The sequence below is a fragment of the Camelus ferus genome, chromosome 9, assembly GCF_009834535.1.
Source record: "Camelus ferus isolate YT-003-E chromosome 9, BCGSAC_Cfer_1.0, whole genome shotgun sequence".
Lineage (NCBI taxonomy): Eukaryota > Metazoa > Chordata > Mammalia > Artiodactyla > Camelidae > Camelus > Camelus ferus.
Window position 1 is genome coordinate 48356709 of NC_045704.1, and position 15604 is coordinate 48372312.

Genomic DNA, 15604 nt, shown 5'->3' on the forward strand with positions numbered 1-15604 from the left:
TGTTAAAAAACTCAATCAGTGATATATTTCTTCCATCTGGATCTCCATATCCTTGTGAGGTATCATTTTTGTTTATATCAGCCCCAAGATTAAGTATTGAAAAAATGTATGGCCTGAGAATTACCTTTTTTGGATTACTATATCACAATGTTTTAAACCAAGAGTTTAAAAAAGAAGGAAGCATAATCAATATTTTTTCTCTCACTAAAATAATTGTTGGTAAATTGGTAAATGTATCAATAAGTTATCTTTAAAATATTTTTATCTCATGCTCTTTTAATATTTTGGTTGTATTTTTAATACAGTTGACATGTGCCTGTTCTAGTATAGTGGTATAATTTATAAACAAAGAAGTTTACATATGTTGGGGTTACAATGTCAAAAGTTTTTGAGACCAACAAGCTTAGAGTGGTCATAGAGCAATAGAATCAAACCTTGAGAGAAGATTTCAGTGATAATCTAATCCAGTCCTTAGATTTTACACATGTAAAACTGAAGACTTATGAAATTAAGTGATTTGCCCACAGACATTTAACTGGTCAGAAATATAATTAGAACCCAACCTCAGACTCTCAACTCCTGTGCAGTACTTTTTTTTTAAACCATAGGAGATCATCTCCCTAATCTCTCATATTACTGCACATGCATTTTGTACTCCTGTAACCATTGACTTTGAAATGCAGCTACATTCTCCCAGTGACCCTCAATCTGGATTTTAGTTTTATGGAAGTATTTGGGTTGACACCCATACTTACATTTATAGTCCTATGCTAAAGGAAATGAATATTTGTATATTAAAATGTAATCATGCATCAAAAAGTCGATTTCCATACCCTGAGGTTTTGGTGTTAACCTTGATTTATGAATAAAGTCACTTTCTAACCATTGCATACAGAGGTAAACTGTCTTGTAGCATTTCTCCTTACATGAAATGAACTGCTGATAAGAATATGCCTTCATCTTTATTGTGGGTTATCAATGACCAGGAACTCTAAACTGTCATTACTGAAAAACAGTTAATGGTTACCCAAACACAATTAATCACAGAGCTTTTTCAAGCAGTCTTGATCACTGGCTTCTCATTTCACTAAATAAGCATCTGATTGAACTTTATGCAGCTGTTTGAAGTATGAATTAATTTGAGGAGGGAAATTTAGCGTCGGTTTTTCTTCATACTTCTTCAAACGATATTCCACAAAGAGGAGCATTGATACTCCTCAGCAGGGAGTGCTCAATCATATTTCTTTTCTTTCTTTTTCTTCTTCTTCTTTTTTGTTTTGTTTCTGTTATAGTTCTATGAGTTTCTGGTGTACAGCATAGTGATTCAGTTATACATATATGTATATATATATTTTTTCTTTTTCATATTCTTTTCCATTATAGGTTATTACAAGATATTGAATCTATATGTGCTATACAGTAGGTCCTTGTTGTTTGTCTGTTTTATATATATAGTAGTTTGTGTCTGCTAATCCCAAACGTCTAATTTATCACTTCCTCCCCTTTCCCCTTTGGTAACCGAAAGTTTGTTTTTCATGTCTGTGAGTTTGTTTAAAAAACAGAAACTTGTTTCTGTTTTGTAAACAAGTTCATTTGTATCATTTTTAGATTCCATTTTTGTATTTCTCTGGCTTATTTCACTTAGTATGATAATCTCTAGGTCCATCCATGTTGCTGCAAGTGGCATTATTTGATTTTAATGGCTGAGCAGTATTCCATTTTGTGTGTGTGTGTGTGTGTGTGTGTGTGTGTGTATCTTCTTTATCCATTCATCTGCTGATGGAAATTTAGGTTGCTTCTATGTTGGCTGTTGTAAATAGTGCTGCTATAAAGATTGGAGTTTTCAAAATAGAGTTTTCTTTGGGTATGTGCCCAGGAGTGGTATTGCTGGATCATATGGTAAGTCTATTTTTAGTTTTTAAAGGAACCTCCATACTGTTTTCCATAGTGGCTGTGCTAAATTACATTCCCACCACCAGTGTAGGAAGGTTCCCTTTTCTCCACACCCTCTCCAGCATTTATAGTTTGTGGATTTTTAAATGACATTCTGACAAAACTTCATTGTCATTTTGATTTGCCTCTCTCTAATCATTAGCAGTGTTGAGCATCTTTCCATGTTCCTGTTGGCTATCTGTATACCTTCTTTGGAGAAATGTCTATTTAGGTCTTCTGCGCATTTTTTGATTGGGTTTTTGTTGTTGTTATTGTCGTTGTTATTGAGTTGTAAAAGATAGTTGTATATTTTGGAAATTAAGCCCTTGCCAGTCACCTCATTTGCAGGTATTTCCCCCCAGTCCATAGGTTGTCTTTTCATTTTGTTTACAGTTTCCTTTGCTATGCAAAAGCTTGTAAGTTTGATTATGTCCCATTTGTTTATTTTTACTTTTATTTCTATTCCTTTGGAAGACTGACCTAGGAAAACATTGCTATGATTTATGTCAGAGAATGTTTTGTCTATGTTCTCTTCTAGGAGTTTTATGGAGTTCTGTCTTATAGTTAAGTCTTTAAGCCATTTTGAGTTTATTTTTGTGTATGATATGAGGGAGTGTTCTAACTTCATTGATTGACATATGGCTATCCAGCTTTCCTAACACCACTTGCTGAAGAGACTATCTTTTCTCCATTGTATATTCTTGACTCCTTTGTCAAAGATTATTGACTGTAGGTCTGTGGGTTTATTTCTGGGCTCTCTATTCTATTCCATTGATCCATATGTCTGTTTTTGCATTAGTACTTTGCTGTTTTGATTACTGTAGTTTTGTCGTATTGTTTGAAGTCTGGAAGGGTTATGCCTCCAGCTTTGTTCTTTTTCCTCAATATTGCTTTGGCATTTCTGGGTCTTTTGTGATTCCATATGAATTGTAGGATTATTTCTTCTAGTTCTGTGAAGAATGTCCTGGGTAATTTGATAGGGATTGCATTCAATCTGTAGATTATTTTGTGTGGTATGGCCATCTTAACAACACTAATTCTTCCATTCCAAGAACATGAGGTAGCTTTCCATTTCTTTAAATTATCTTCAGTTTCCTTTATCATTGTTTTGCAGTTCTCAGCGTGTAAGTGTTTTACCTCCTTGGTCAGGTTTATTCTTAAGTATTTTATTTTATTTTTTGATGCAATTTTAAAATGGATTTTTTTTTTATACTTTCCCTTTCTGATGTTTCATTATTAGTGTAAAGAATGCAACAGACTTCTGTATGTTAATCTTGTATCCTGCTATCTTGCTGAATTCGTTTATCAGTTCTGGTAGTTTTTGTGTGGAGTCTTTAGGATTTTCTATATATAGTATCATGTTGTTGTCATATACTCATAATTTTTACCTCTTTCCTTCCAATTTGGATCCCTTTTATTTCTTTTTCTTATCTAATTGCTGTGACTAGGACTTCCAGTACTGCCTTGAGTAGAAGTGATAAGAATATGCATCTTTGTCTTGTTCCAGATTTTAGAGGGAGAGTTTTCGGCTTTTCACCATTGAGTATTATGTTGGCTGTGGGTTTGTCATAAATAGCTTTTATTATGTTGAGATATGTTCCCACTATACCCACTTTGGTAAGTTTTTATCATGAATGGATGTTGAATTTTATCAAATGCTTGTTTGGCATCTGTTGAGATGATCATGTGGTTTTTATCTTTTCTTCTGTTGATGTGGTATATCACACTGATTGATCTGCATGTGTTGAACCATCCTTGTGATCCTGGAATGAATCCAACTTGATAGTGGTATATGATCTTTTCTATGTGTTATTGGATTCAGTTTGCTAATATTTTGTGGAGGATATTTGCATCTATGTTCATCAAATATATTGGCCTGTAATTTTCTTTTTTGGTAATGTCTTTGTCTGGTTTTGTTACCAGGGCAATGGTAGTTTCATAAAATGAGTTTGGGAGTATTTCCTCCTCTTCAGTGTTTTGGAAGATTTTTGAGAAGGATCACTATAACTTCTTTGTATGTTTGGTAGAATCCCCCAGTGAAGCCATCAGGTCCTCAACTTTGGTTTAAAGGGACGTTTTGTTTGTTTGTTTGTTTTTAATAGATTCTACTTCGCTTCTAGTGATCAGTCTGTTCAAATTATCTATTTCTTCCTGATTTAGTAGTTTTGGTGGACTATATGTTTTTAGAAACTTGTCCATTTCTTCTAGGTTGTCCAATTTGTTGGCATATAAATTGTTCACAGTATTCTCTTATTTTTTTTTTAATTTCTGCAGTATCAGTTGTTATTTCTCCTTTTTCATTTCTTACTTTGATTATTTGGGTCCTCTCTCTTTTCTTCTTGGTGAGCCCGGCCAGAAGTTTGTCAATTTGGTTTACGCTTTCAAAAAATCAGCTCTTGGTTTTATTGTCAATCACATTTCTAACAGTTGTGTTTATACCTTTCCACTGTGGGTCCTCCACTTGATTAAATGCAGCTAGGAGATTTTGCTTTTTTGACAACTGGAGTTTGAACTAGTTCTCTAGCAGTTAAAGAAGTCAAGTATAAATTTCACTGATGTCTGATATTTTATTTATTAGCATTTTCCTGAACCAGAACTCTCCCTTCCTTTCCTGCTGTATATGCTCTTCCGTAGTAAAATCAAGTTTGTTCAAGCAAACTTTTTATTATAGTCTAAAGCTGAGAAGGAACTAAAGTAACTTGATACCTTTTACAAACTAATCCATCCAGAAGAGATTAAAAATTCAATTTCTCAAAGCTACATTCACAACAACAAAACCCAAACTGAAATGAAATCGGAACACTGAGTAAATTAGTTCCATTATTCCAGTAAAACTGAGAAGTTAAAATACTGACTATTAGGAGAGAAACAAATGGTTAATTGCCTTAAGTTTTACTTTTTTCAGTTGATATTAAGAAGCTTTATATAATCTAAGGATTCAAGGAAATATTAGTATTCAGAACAGGCTTTTAAAAAAGACACTGTTATTGAAACAGGTTATTTGGATGAACAGTAAAGTAGGAGCACAGCAGTGATTTTCCTTGATGCCTGGTGAAGTTACTGTCATCAGAGAGGTGGCATTAACTAGTGGCATAATCAGGAAATAGAGCTGATGCACTTATTCAGCATTTTAAAAAGTATTTTGTCTCTTAGTGAAGAGGAGATATTTCAATTCAGGAATCAGAAGTCGGCGAATGGGCTCTTTTCCCCAAAGGTGTGATGATGTAATATTATTAAACATGCAAGCAACTGTAATATTAGTACTTCATAGAGCAGCTTTATAGTCAATTATGTATTTTATGCTAATAAACCATGAAGAAATTTTTTTCCGCCTAAAGGCTAATAAATGAGTACCAAAATATAATATAGTAATTGAGTGTGATATGAAATCGTGCAGGTGAAACTGCTGAATAATATGTATCTGAATATACCCGTGCAGACTTAGCTCTATGAGCTTTGTGTCAATTGTGTGATTATTATAATGAATTATAAACATGTGCCATTATAATTACAAAATCTAGCAAAAGACAGTCATTATAAAGAAGCAAATGTTTTAGAGCCAATGCAAACATTCCTTGACCTAGTTTTCTTAGTTTCTTATTTTGCAGCTTAGGATAAGGAATAGCCAGAAGTTAGGATAAACTGATGGTCAGAGATTGTTTAGGGAAGTGGAGTGTTTTCGTAAACTGCATAGCAAGTGAAGACTCTCAAGTCATTAGATGTTAGTATTTAAAAGGACATTAGAGGACATCTCTGCAACTCCCTTCCTTTTAGGGAGAAGTAAACTGAGGCCCAGAGGCATTAAATGACTGTACACCTAAGTAAAGCTGGAACTTGGACCCTGGTCTTTGGACTCCTCTGAGGCCAGCATGCTTTCTATAACCCTACACTGCCTTCCATGTAGATTAAGAATACCAATTTTGGCATTTCCATTGATGTGCTAGGTGAGCTCAGTCAAGTTGTGTAATTTGTTTCCTGAACCCTTCAAAGAAAGAGCACTTCTGAAGAAGTTTGATTCAGCAATCCACTTGAGTGGTGAATCTGACCCTGCTGTGACCAAGAGATGAGAAACATTCTTTCCATCAACTTGCCAGTTCCCAAGAGAATCTATGGCTCTGCTCATATATTTTATTTACTGTCCTCTGTTGTCTGAAAGTAACTAAAACCGCAGTATAAAATGTATTGTGTATACAGCTAGTTTCACATTGGAGGGGGTAAAATTAGTTTCGTTCATACTTGTTTTTGCTTGATTGATAGTAGCAAAACTTGCAAGAGGTAATGAGACCTTCCATAAAATATGCCTTTACTAGGACATAATAAATGACTGTGGCTAGCCTCATCTACAGTGACTGCAGAATTCAACCCCAGAAACCAAAACAGAGCCATAATGGGAACAGGCACTCCAAGGGCACAAAAAATACCAACGATAAGGCACAGCAGCCTTACCTGTTCTCACAGGCATAACACCCCTTTCTCCTTTGAGTCTTCTAAGTAGCTAGGGGTTGGGGACCCTACTTAAGATTATCATCATGAAAGTCCTTCAACAGCTGTGGAAACAAGACAGAGTTATTGCTTTCTTCACTTGGTGGATCTGACGATTTTTGGAAGATGGTAGTGAAAAAAATCAATATTAGGTGGTTTTCGAAAAGAGTACAGTGGCTCTTGCTTTATTTCTGGGAAGGAACATTTTGCAGTGAACTCAAGTTGATGGCATTAGTCTCTCTGACCTCTAGATTTTTATGAAATAAGTAAGCCCTTGAATGTTTTTCCTTGATTAGTTTTTAAACAATGTTTCAAATAATTGGAAAAGCACAGAAATAACATAGTTAACAACCATTATATTTAGGACATCTCAACATTTTTCTAAATACATTTCTTTCAGATGTTTTATTTTATGGATAACTAAACTGATTATAGATTTGGTATCACTTTGTTACTCCTTCCTGATATAACTCCCCTGCCTTAGTTTACAGAGGAGCTGTATTGGGTGCATTTTCATGCCATTCCTACATATCTACTTATCCATAAACAATATATGCTATTGTCTTGAATAGTTTTAAACTTCACATAAATTGCATATTACTGTATACACCATTTCCCAACTTGACTTTTTCAGTCAACATTATGTTTTAAAGATTTAAACACATAGTAGTTACATAGCTGTGATTCATTTTAACATAACACACTTCAGCATATGAAAATACTATAATTTATGTATTCTTCTACTGAATATAAGCATGTTTCTAGCTTTTTGCTGTTACAAGCAATGCTGTAGTGAGTGTCTTTATGTATGTCTTCTTGTGCAGTTTGTGAGATTGTCCACAAGGATAAATATCTAGAAGTGAAATTGCTGAGTTATATAGCCAATGTATCTTGAGCTTTACTGGATACTCAATTGGTTGTACCAATCTATTTCCATCAGCAGTATATGAAAATTCTTGTTTTTCCAAATGTTTGCCAATATACTGCCAAAACAGGATTGTCATACTGTTTTGATTTTTGTTAATCTGGTGGTTACAAAATGGTTTTATTTTATTTTATTTTATATTTCTCTCATTACTAGTGCTAGCTAGCAGCTTTACATGTTTCTTGGATGCCCAGTAATCCCTTTTTTAGCATTAAAGTTTTAGATGAGTAATATATTCGTATGTTCAAAAATTAAAGCAATATTTTAAAGCATGTATCAAAAGTGTTATTTTCATCATACCTTGTTCACCTGACCCTGCTCTCAATTTATTGGTTTCTTATATATCTTTCCAGTGTTTTTATACAAATAGATGTAAACGTGAATGCATTTCCTTATTTCCCCCCGCCTTACACAAAAATAACATACTGTGTAAATTGTTCTAATCCTTGCGTTTTCCACTTAACCATATATCCTGGAGATCTTTCCATATCACTGTGTACTTTTTCATACCCGCACAGTATTGCACTTTGGGGTCTAGCACAAATAACTGAACCAGCCTTCTCTTGATGGGTGGTGCTCCGGCTGTTTTCACTCTGTCGTTATTGAGAACAGTGCTGTAATGAATACCCTTCATCTTGTTCTGACTGATCTGTAAGATAAATTTCTAGGAGTGGGCCACAGGATAGTTTTGTAATTTTGATAGATGTTTTGTTCCAAATTCACTCCATGGAGTGGGGAAGAATAGTACCATTTTGCATTCCCACAGAATGTCTAAGAGTGCCTTCTCCCCACAGTCTTGACTATAAATTATGTTCTCAAACTTTAGTTTTACCAATCTGATGGGGGGAAATGGTATATAAATACATCTTTAGTTGTACTTCTTTTATCATATAGAGTCAAGCTGAGCATCTTTTCATACATATAGAAAGCCGTTATATTTCTTTTTTCTGTCTCTCTCTCTTTTCTTTTCTCTCTCTCTTTTCCCTTCCTTTTCTTTCCTTCTTCTTTCTTTCTTTCTTTCTTTCTTTCTTTCTTTCTTTCTTTCATTCTTTCTTTCGTTCTTTCTTTCTTTCATTCTTTCTTTCTTTCTTTCTTTCTTTCTCTCTCTCTTTTTCTCTTCTTTTCCTTTCCTTTCCTTTCTTTCTTTCTCTTTCTTTTCTTTTTTCTCTCTTTTTCTTTCCTTTTCTTTCTTTCTCTCTTCCTTCCTTTCTCTCTTCTTTCCTTTCTTTCTTTCGTTCTTTTGTTCTTTCCTCCTTCCTTCCTTTCTCTCTTTCTCTCTTTTCTTTTCTCTCTCTCTTTTCCTTTCCTTTTCTTTCTCTCTTCTTCCCTTCCTTCCTTCCTTCCTTTTCTTCCTTTTCTTCCTTTTGTTTCTTTCGTTTCTTTCCTTTCTTCTCTATTCCCATTCTTCCATTGGATTGTCTTACTTACTTCTAACAGCTATTTATATATTTGGTGATTTAGCCCCTTGTCTCAGATATGAATTGCAAGTATTTTACCCAGTTTTCCTTTGTTTTTGCTTATGACTTTTTGTACCGTGCAGAATTTCTTTTTTCATGTTTATATAATCAATTCTCATGTTTTTTAGAGGGATCTGGATTTTGTCACAGTTAGAAAACTTTCCCCCCAAAAGTAATGAAGAAGTTTTTCTGAGTACTGTTCTATTTTACAGTTTCATACTGAAAATTGAAATATTTGATTCATTTGGCTTTATTCTAATGTTAGCTGTGAGGTATGTGTTTCCATATGGCTACCAAGTTGTCCCAATAGCACTTCTTTTTAAACAAAGTTCATCAATACGCCAGTGATTCAAGATGCTGCCTTTATAATAATTTCCAATATGTATTTGGAAATTTTGATTTTTTATTCTGTTCCATTGATCTATCTCTTTATGCTGTTTTAATTACTTATACTGTGTTTTAATTTTAGCAGTTCCTGGGTTTTTTGAGTTTTTTAATAAAAAATTTTTTTTTGAATTTTGTTAAATTCCTTTTCAGCATCAGTGGAGAAGATTATCTAATTTTTCTTCTTAGATCTATTCTACATCAATAGAGTTTCTACACATTCCTGAGATAAACTCCACTTGGTTGCAAAATATTATTGCCTTAATATGCTGATGAATTACGATTGCTAATTTTTTATTTAAGGTCATACATTGATATTCAGAAGTGTAATTGGCCTGTATATTGGCCTATTTGTTTCATCTTTGACAGAGTTTAATAACAATGTCATGCTGAAAATACAATGTTGGAAGTTAATAAATAATTATGTTACTTTACCAGTAAAATGGACATAGCAGAAGATTGGATTAGTGAACCTGAAGACAGGTCAATAGAAAATAACCAAACTGAAGCACAGAGAGAAACAAAGAAGAATAGGGTGGGGGTAAGATACCAAACAGAAAGCAAAAACCATGCGGAACACAGTCAAGAGGACAATACACATGTAATTGGAGTCTTAGAAATAGAGCAAAGAATGGGATAAAAAATATTTTAAGAGATAATGGCTGAGAATTTTCCAAAAATGATGAATGACATTAACCCAAAGTTCACAAACTCTGCAAACCCTTAGTGGTACAAATATGCTAAAAACAAAAGCAAAGACAATATCATAAAAGTAGTCAGAGGAAAAAAGACACAGTCTCTTAAAAGGAGCACCATTAATACTGATGGCAAATTTTTCAGCTGGGTCTGAAATTTTAGAAGCCAGAAGACAGTAAAATGGTATTATGCAAGTGCTGGAAAGAAAAAAGTACTAATTTAGAATACTTTATCCATTAAAAATATCCTCAAAAAGTGAAGACAAAACAAAGACATTTGTAGACAAAAAAAAAAAAAAATGCTGAAAACCCATAGAATTCTTGATTGGCATTGTTTTCCTGTTCATTGTATTGAAGAAGCCATTCTATTGTTTTTTGTTTTCCATTGTTTCAGTTGAAAAGATAGCTGTAATTCTAACGTTGGGTCCGTTGAAGATAATCTTTTCTCCTCTAGCTGCTTTTAGGATTTTCTCTTTGTCTTTAATTTTCTTTAGTTTCACTGCAGTATATTTATATATGACTTTCTTTTAATTTATCCTATTTGACATTCATTGCACTTTTTGAATTCTAAAATGATGCCTTTAATCAATCCTGGAAAACTCTTAACCACCATCTCTTAAAATACTTTAATCAATCCTAGAAAACTCTTAACCACCATCTCTTAAAATACTGTCTTTGCTTTATTATCTCTTTCCTCTCCTTCTGAGTTCTCAGTTAAATGCTTTTCATCTTCTCATTCCATTTGCCTGGTCTTTCACACATTCGTTTTACATCTTGCTTTTGATTTTATTTTTCATATTACCTTTTGTATTTTCTGAACCATTTGTCATTTCACTAGTTTTCATAAAATTGATAACATTCTCCTATTAAGTATATTCTTAGAGTTTAAAAAATTAGGATATTTCCTTTCTATATGATTTCATTTTTTCCCATTAGTTAGTTAGTTAGATATTAGTTAGTTAGTTAATTATTTCATGAAAGATTCTTAAATTCTGTAGTGCTTTACAACTTTTAAAAGTTTCACACGCATGATTTCATATAATACTATAATGACCCTTTTCCCCCTCCTCCTATATTGTCCCTCCCCATTCCCTCTCCCAACTGGTAACCACTACTTTGTTCTCTGTATCTGTCATTCTGCTTCTTTTTTGTTAAATTCACTAGTTTGTTGTATTTTTTAGATTCCACATATAAATGAGATCATACAGTATTTATCTTTCGCTGACTTTTTTCTCTTAGCATAATGTCCTCCAACTCTATCCTTGTTGCAAATAGCAACATTTCATTCTTTTTTAGGGCTGAATGTTATTCCGTTGTATCTAGATGCCACACCTTCTTTATCCATCCATCTTTTGATGGACACTGGGTTGCTTCCATATCTTGGCTATTGTAAATAATGCTGCTAAGAACATTGGGGTGCATGTATCTTTTTGAATTAGTGTTTTCTTTTCTTCTTGGATATATACCCAGGAGTGGAATTGCTGGATCACATAGTAGTTCTACTTACAGTCTTTTGAGGACCCTCCATACTGTTTTCCATGGTGGCTGCACCAATTTACAATCCCACCAACAGTATGTGAGGTTTTCCTTTTCTCCACATCTTCTCCAGGATTTGTTATGTGTAGACTTTTTGATGATAGCAATTCTGACAGGTGTGGGGTGATATTTCATTGTGGTTTTGATTTGTATTTTTCTGATAATTAGTAATGTTGGGCATCTTTTCATGTACCTGTTGGCCACCTGCATTTCCTCTTTGGAGAAATGTCTATTCATTTCGTATGCTCACTTTTCACTTGGGTTGTATGGTTTTTTTGATGTGGAGTTGTGTGAGTTGTTTATATATGTTGGATGTTAACTCCTTATGGGTCGTATCATTTGCAAATATTTTCTCCCATTCAGTAGATTGTCTTTTCATTTTATTGATGGTTTCCTTTGCTGTGCAAAAGCTTTTAAGTTTAATTAGGTCCCATTTATTAATTTTTACTTTTATTTCCTTTGCTTTAGGAGACAGATCCCCAAAAATATTGCTGCAATTTATGTCAAAGAGTGTTCTGCCTGTGTTTTCCTTTAGGAGTTTTATAGTATCTGGTCTTACATGTAGGTCTTTATTATTTTATTTTATTTCTGTAAGAGCCTAAAGTGTGGCTGTTAATCAAATTTTCTAGATCTTTTAAAAATTTCCTATTTCTTGGATAGAGCTTCAGGCTCATCCTTTTTTTTCTTTTAACTACTAAGCATAGTTGGTTCTAGTATCTGAACCACATATATATATGAAACCAATTAATACATGAAATGATGTTCAGCATCATCTACAATTAAGAATATGCAACTTAAAGCAACAGGTTTTCACTGATCAGACAGTTCAGTTTAACTCATCAAAAAGTTTAAAAGTTGACAAGAGTGCATACCTTTATTTGGGAAAGATGTATGTGAAAACACTAACAATTGTTACCTCTGTAAGGCAGGATTCTCACTCTAGGATTGAGTGAAGGGGAGGCAGACTTTTTATTTTCATGGTATGTTTTTATAATGCCTGAATTTTTTACTTTATGTATACATTTTAAAATAGAAATTTAAACTTCTAGAGTCAGATGCTTAACTTTTTCTTTAAACTTTGGGAAAAGTTTTGCTGTGTTCAAAGGGCCTAAGGAGCATTTGCACTGCGTAAAAGGTGTTAAGTAGCTGCTTGGTTCATACAGTCATAAATGGAGCAGAAATATTTGCTAAAAAAATAAAGTAAGTGATCAGGCTTTCTGGGTTCTGATTAAAATTATAGCACAGATCAACAGAACATTCATGGTATTTAAGTATTTTCTTTTCCTCCTTTGATGTCAGAGTAAGGCACCTGCTGTGACATTACAGAGATCAGAAAGAATATAGTTTGAAGGTTTGTGTCTTGGAAGCCCAAGGAGCCTCATTTATATACCTAGAATCAAGACATTTGGTACATCCTGAATTAAGCCAAGGACTTAAATTACTAGGCTGAGGAACTTAAATTACTAGGCTGAGGAAAGGTGTTCTTAACATTAAAAAATTTAAAACTTTAATCATAGTTTCTGTCTTTCTATTTTTTCTCTGTGTAACCAGTATGCAGACATTGTGTGTGTGTGTGTGTGTGCGTGCGCATGCATGTGTTTTTCATTTTTGTTTTGTTTTAATTGCTGTTGTTTAGGGATGTGATTCCTTTTAAATAGTCAGTTTTCTGTTAATGAAGTTATTAATTCTTCCTTCCTGATCCCCTTTGTTTTGGCCTTAGATCCTCTTGCTGAGCAGCTCTTCCCAGGTGTACTTGGTGCAATTACTTTAAGAAATCCAGCTCATGCTTGGAATAGAGATGAGGTTAATGGTTATAATTCTAGAACTCAAATGCCCTCATGGTCAGGCTATAGGATTTAGAACTATTACAAAGAAGAAAAAGTCTGATAGGACCCACCACACCATTTCATATTTTATGCATTTTTTCCAATAACCAAGCAAGATTATTTCTGTATAACTGTATCAAACATAACATTTAGGGTTTCTGATCATGTCTGATTTCTGGATTGATGTGGTGGGGAAAGAATGAAATGTCTAATGCTTGTAGTATGTTTCCTAACTTCACCTTGCGGGGGAAGTAGCCTAGTAGCTTCATTCTAGAATAAATCTCAAAGTGTATCTATACTTTGTTAATTTCTAGGTGAAAAAGTGTTTATATCTCTGTATGGAGCTGCCATAGACGTGAATATAAGGCTGGACAAGAATTCCTTGACCATTGAGAAAACCTACATATCTCTGGCCAATCAGCGAACTGTAACTATTCACAACCGCAGTAACATCATTGCCCATTTCCAGTGGAAGATATTTGCTACTCAGGAAGAGGAAGATGGAGAAAAGTATAGGTCTGTAAGAAAAACCACTGTCTATATAATAGGAACACAAAAAATTAGTTATGAAAACTCTGTGACTTTTGTGGTAAATTTCTAACTAATTCAAACAGTGTCAGATTTTTATGACTTAGGTCTAGTGCTCTTTATTTTCATTTAAAGAACTGGAGCTGAGCTATGTGAAACACAACATTGCCCATCCTCAGTTAATCTTAACCTGGTTGTAATTTTACAGTAGCTAAACTCCTGGATTTTAGAGACCAAATACCTCGTTCTTCTCTATTCTCTCAAAACTAATCTACATGTCTGTATTTCTTTTCATAACCCTAACCAGGTCAATTTTCATACAGTTTCTTAAAATAATCTCTTTTGGGTTGGGATCAATATGGAGTTTTTTTTTTTTTTTCAGTGAAAAGATACTTTCAGAAAATATGAAGAATGAGGAAAAAGAAGGGCTTAGGTATAATGGTTTTTATATTTTCAGTTTCAGTAGCATTGATCAATCCCTGCTAACCATATAATTTAATAATGATTTCTTGTTCATATCTTTAATCTGCTGCTTTTTAAAATGATACTTCAGGCAGTGGAGCAAACTAATAAAATGAAAAACCAAACTGTTTTAGTTAATCTCATCACTGTGAAGTTTTGAATGTTTCTTTTTGCTGAATCTATCCTTGACTCTTTTAAATTCCATTTGCAATTTTATCTCCTTCCATCGTCCCTGAATTAGCACTTTTGCTGCTTTCATTGGAATTTATTTCAGCCTTTTTTGTTTGCCTTTCCATTTTCATTAAAGATTAGCCCTGGGAAGCTTCAAAGCTTTGTTTAAAATGGAGTTAATATGTGATAAAAATAAAAGTCTTAGGTCTATGGAAACCAGGCGGAAATCCCCCAGTGTGCTGTCCCTAATTGTATCAGAAGGAGCTGTGACAATGATAGGACACAGTGGACCAGAAGCTTTATCATTCAGACAATGAGCTTTAATCACCGGATTGCCACTGTGCCATCTTTAAAAAGTGGGAAAAGAAAAGTCTTTCCTGCCTAAAAACTTCATTTCGCCTCCTGGTATAGAACCTCCTCCTGTATAGAATCAGTAGTTTAAAAAGGCAAGAGAACACTGCCCATCCACTGCTTCATCTGTCCTGATTCCCCAGCTGGCATGTACATACCAACAATCAGAATGGTCCAGGCATGTTTAAAGATAAAGTGGGAGAGCAGGTACAAATAAAAAAACAGCAGTAAAAGTAGTGTTTCCTACTTGTGCTGTGGACCTAATCTTTTGGAGAGAATGTGTGTGTACTATCGAGGGGAAGCCAACTTTAATTTCAGCTATGTCTTTGTGTTTGACTAAGTGTATAGGACATGATTGATTCCATGCCTATGTCCAAAAAGTATTTAAGGAAGTTCATTTCAACAGTTAAATTCAAGAAAAATTCAAACCAGTTGCTATCAGAGATGCTAAGGTATAGAGAATATAATTTCAACCACATCTGGATGGGCATTTCTTTTCTTTTTTCCCCGCATTTCACCTCCCCCAACACTCACAGCCTCGTCTCTAATATTATTCTTGAGTCTTATTCTTCCTTTTCTCTTTCTTTCTTTCTTTTTTTTAATTGAAGTATAGTCAGTTACAACGTATCAATTTATGGTATACAGCATAATGTTTCAGTCATACTATACATATATATATTTTCATATTCTTTTTCATTATAGTTTACTGCAAGATACTGATATAGTTCTCTGTGCTATACAGAAGAAATTTGTTTTTTAATCTATTTTATGTTTAGTGGTTAGTATTTGCAAATCTCGAACTCCCAATTTATCCCTTCCCACTCTTCTTCCCCCCTGTAACCATAAGTTTGTTAA

At 33.8% G+C, this 15604-nt stretch overlaps 1 protein-coding gene across 1 annotated transcript in view; it reads left to right on the forward strand.

Annotated features, from left to right (window-relative positions):
- The window catches only part of HYDIN (HYDIN axonemal central pair apparatus protein), a 373932-nt gene that overhangs the window by 114783 nt on the left and 243545 nt on the right, over positions 1-15604 (forward strand). The window contains exon 10 of the mRNA XM_032486698.1: positions 13552-13753. Coding sequence (XP_032342589.1) covers positions 13552-13753 — 202 coding nt within the window. The remainder of the gene's footprint in view (positions 1-13551; positions 13754-15604) is intronic.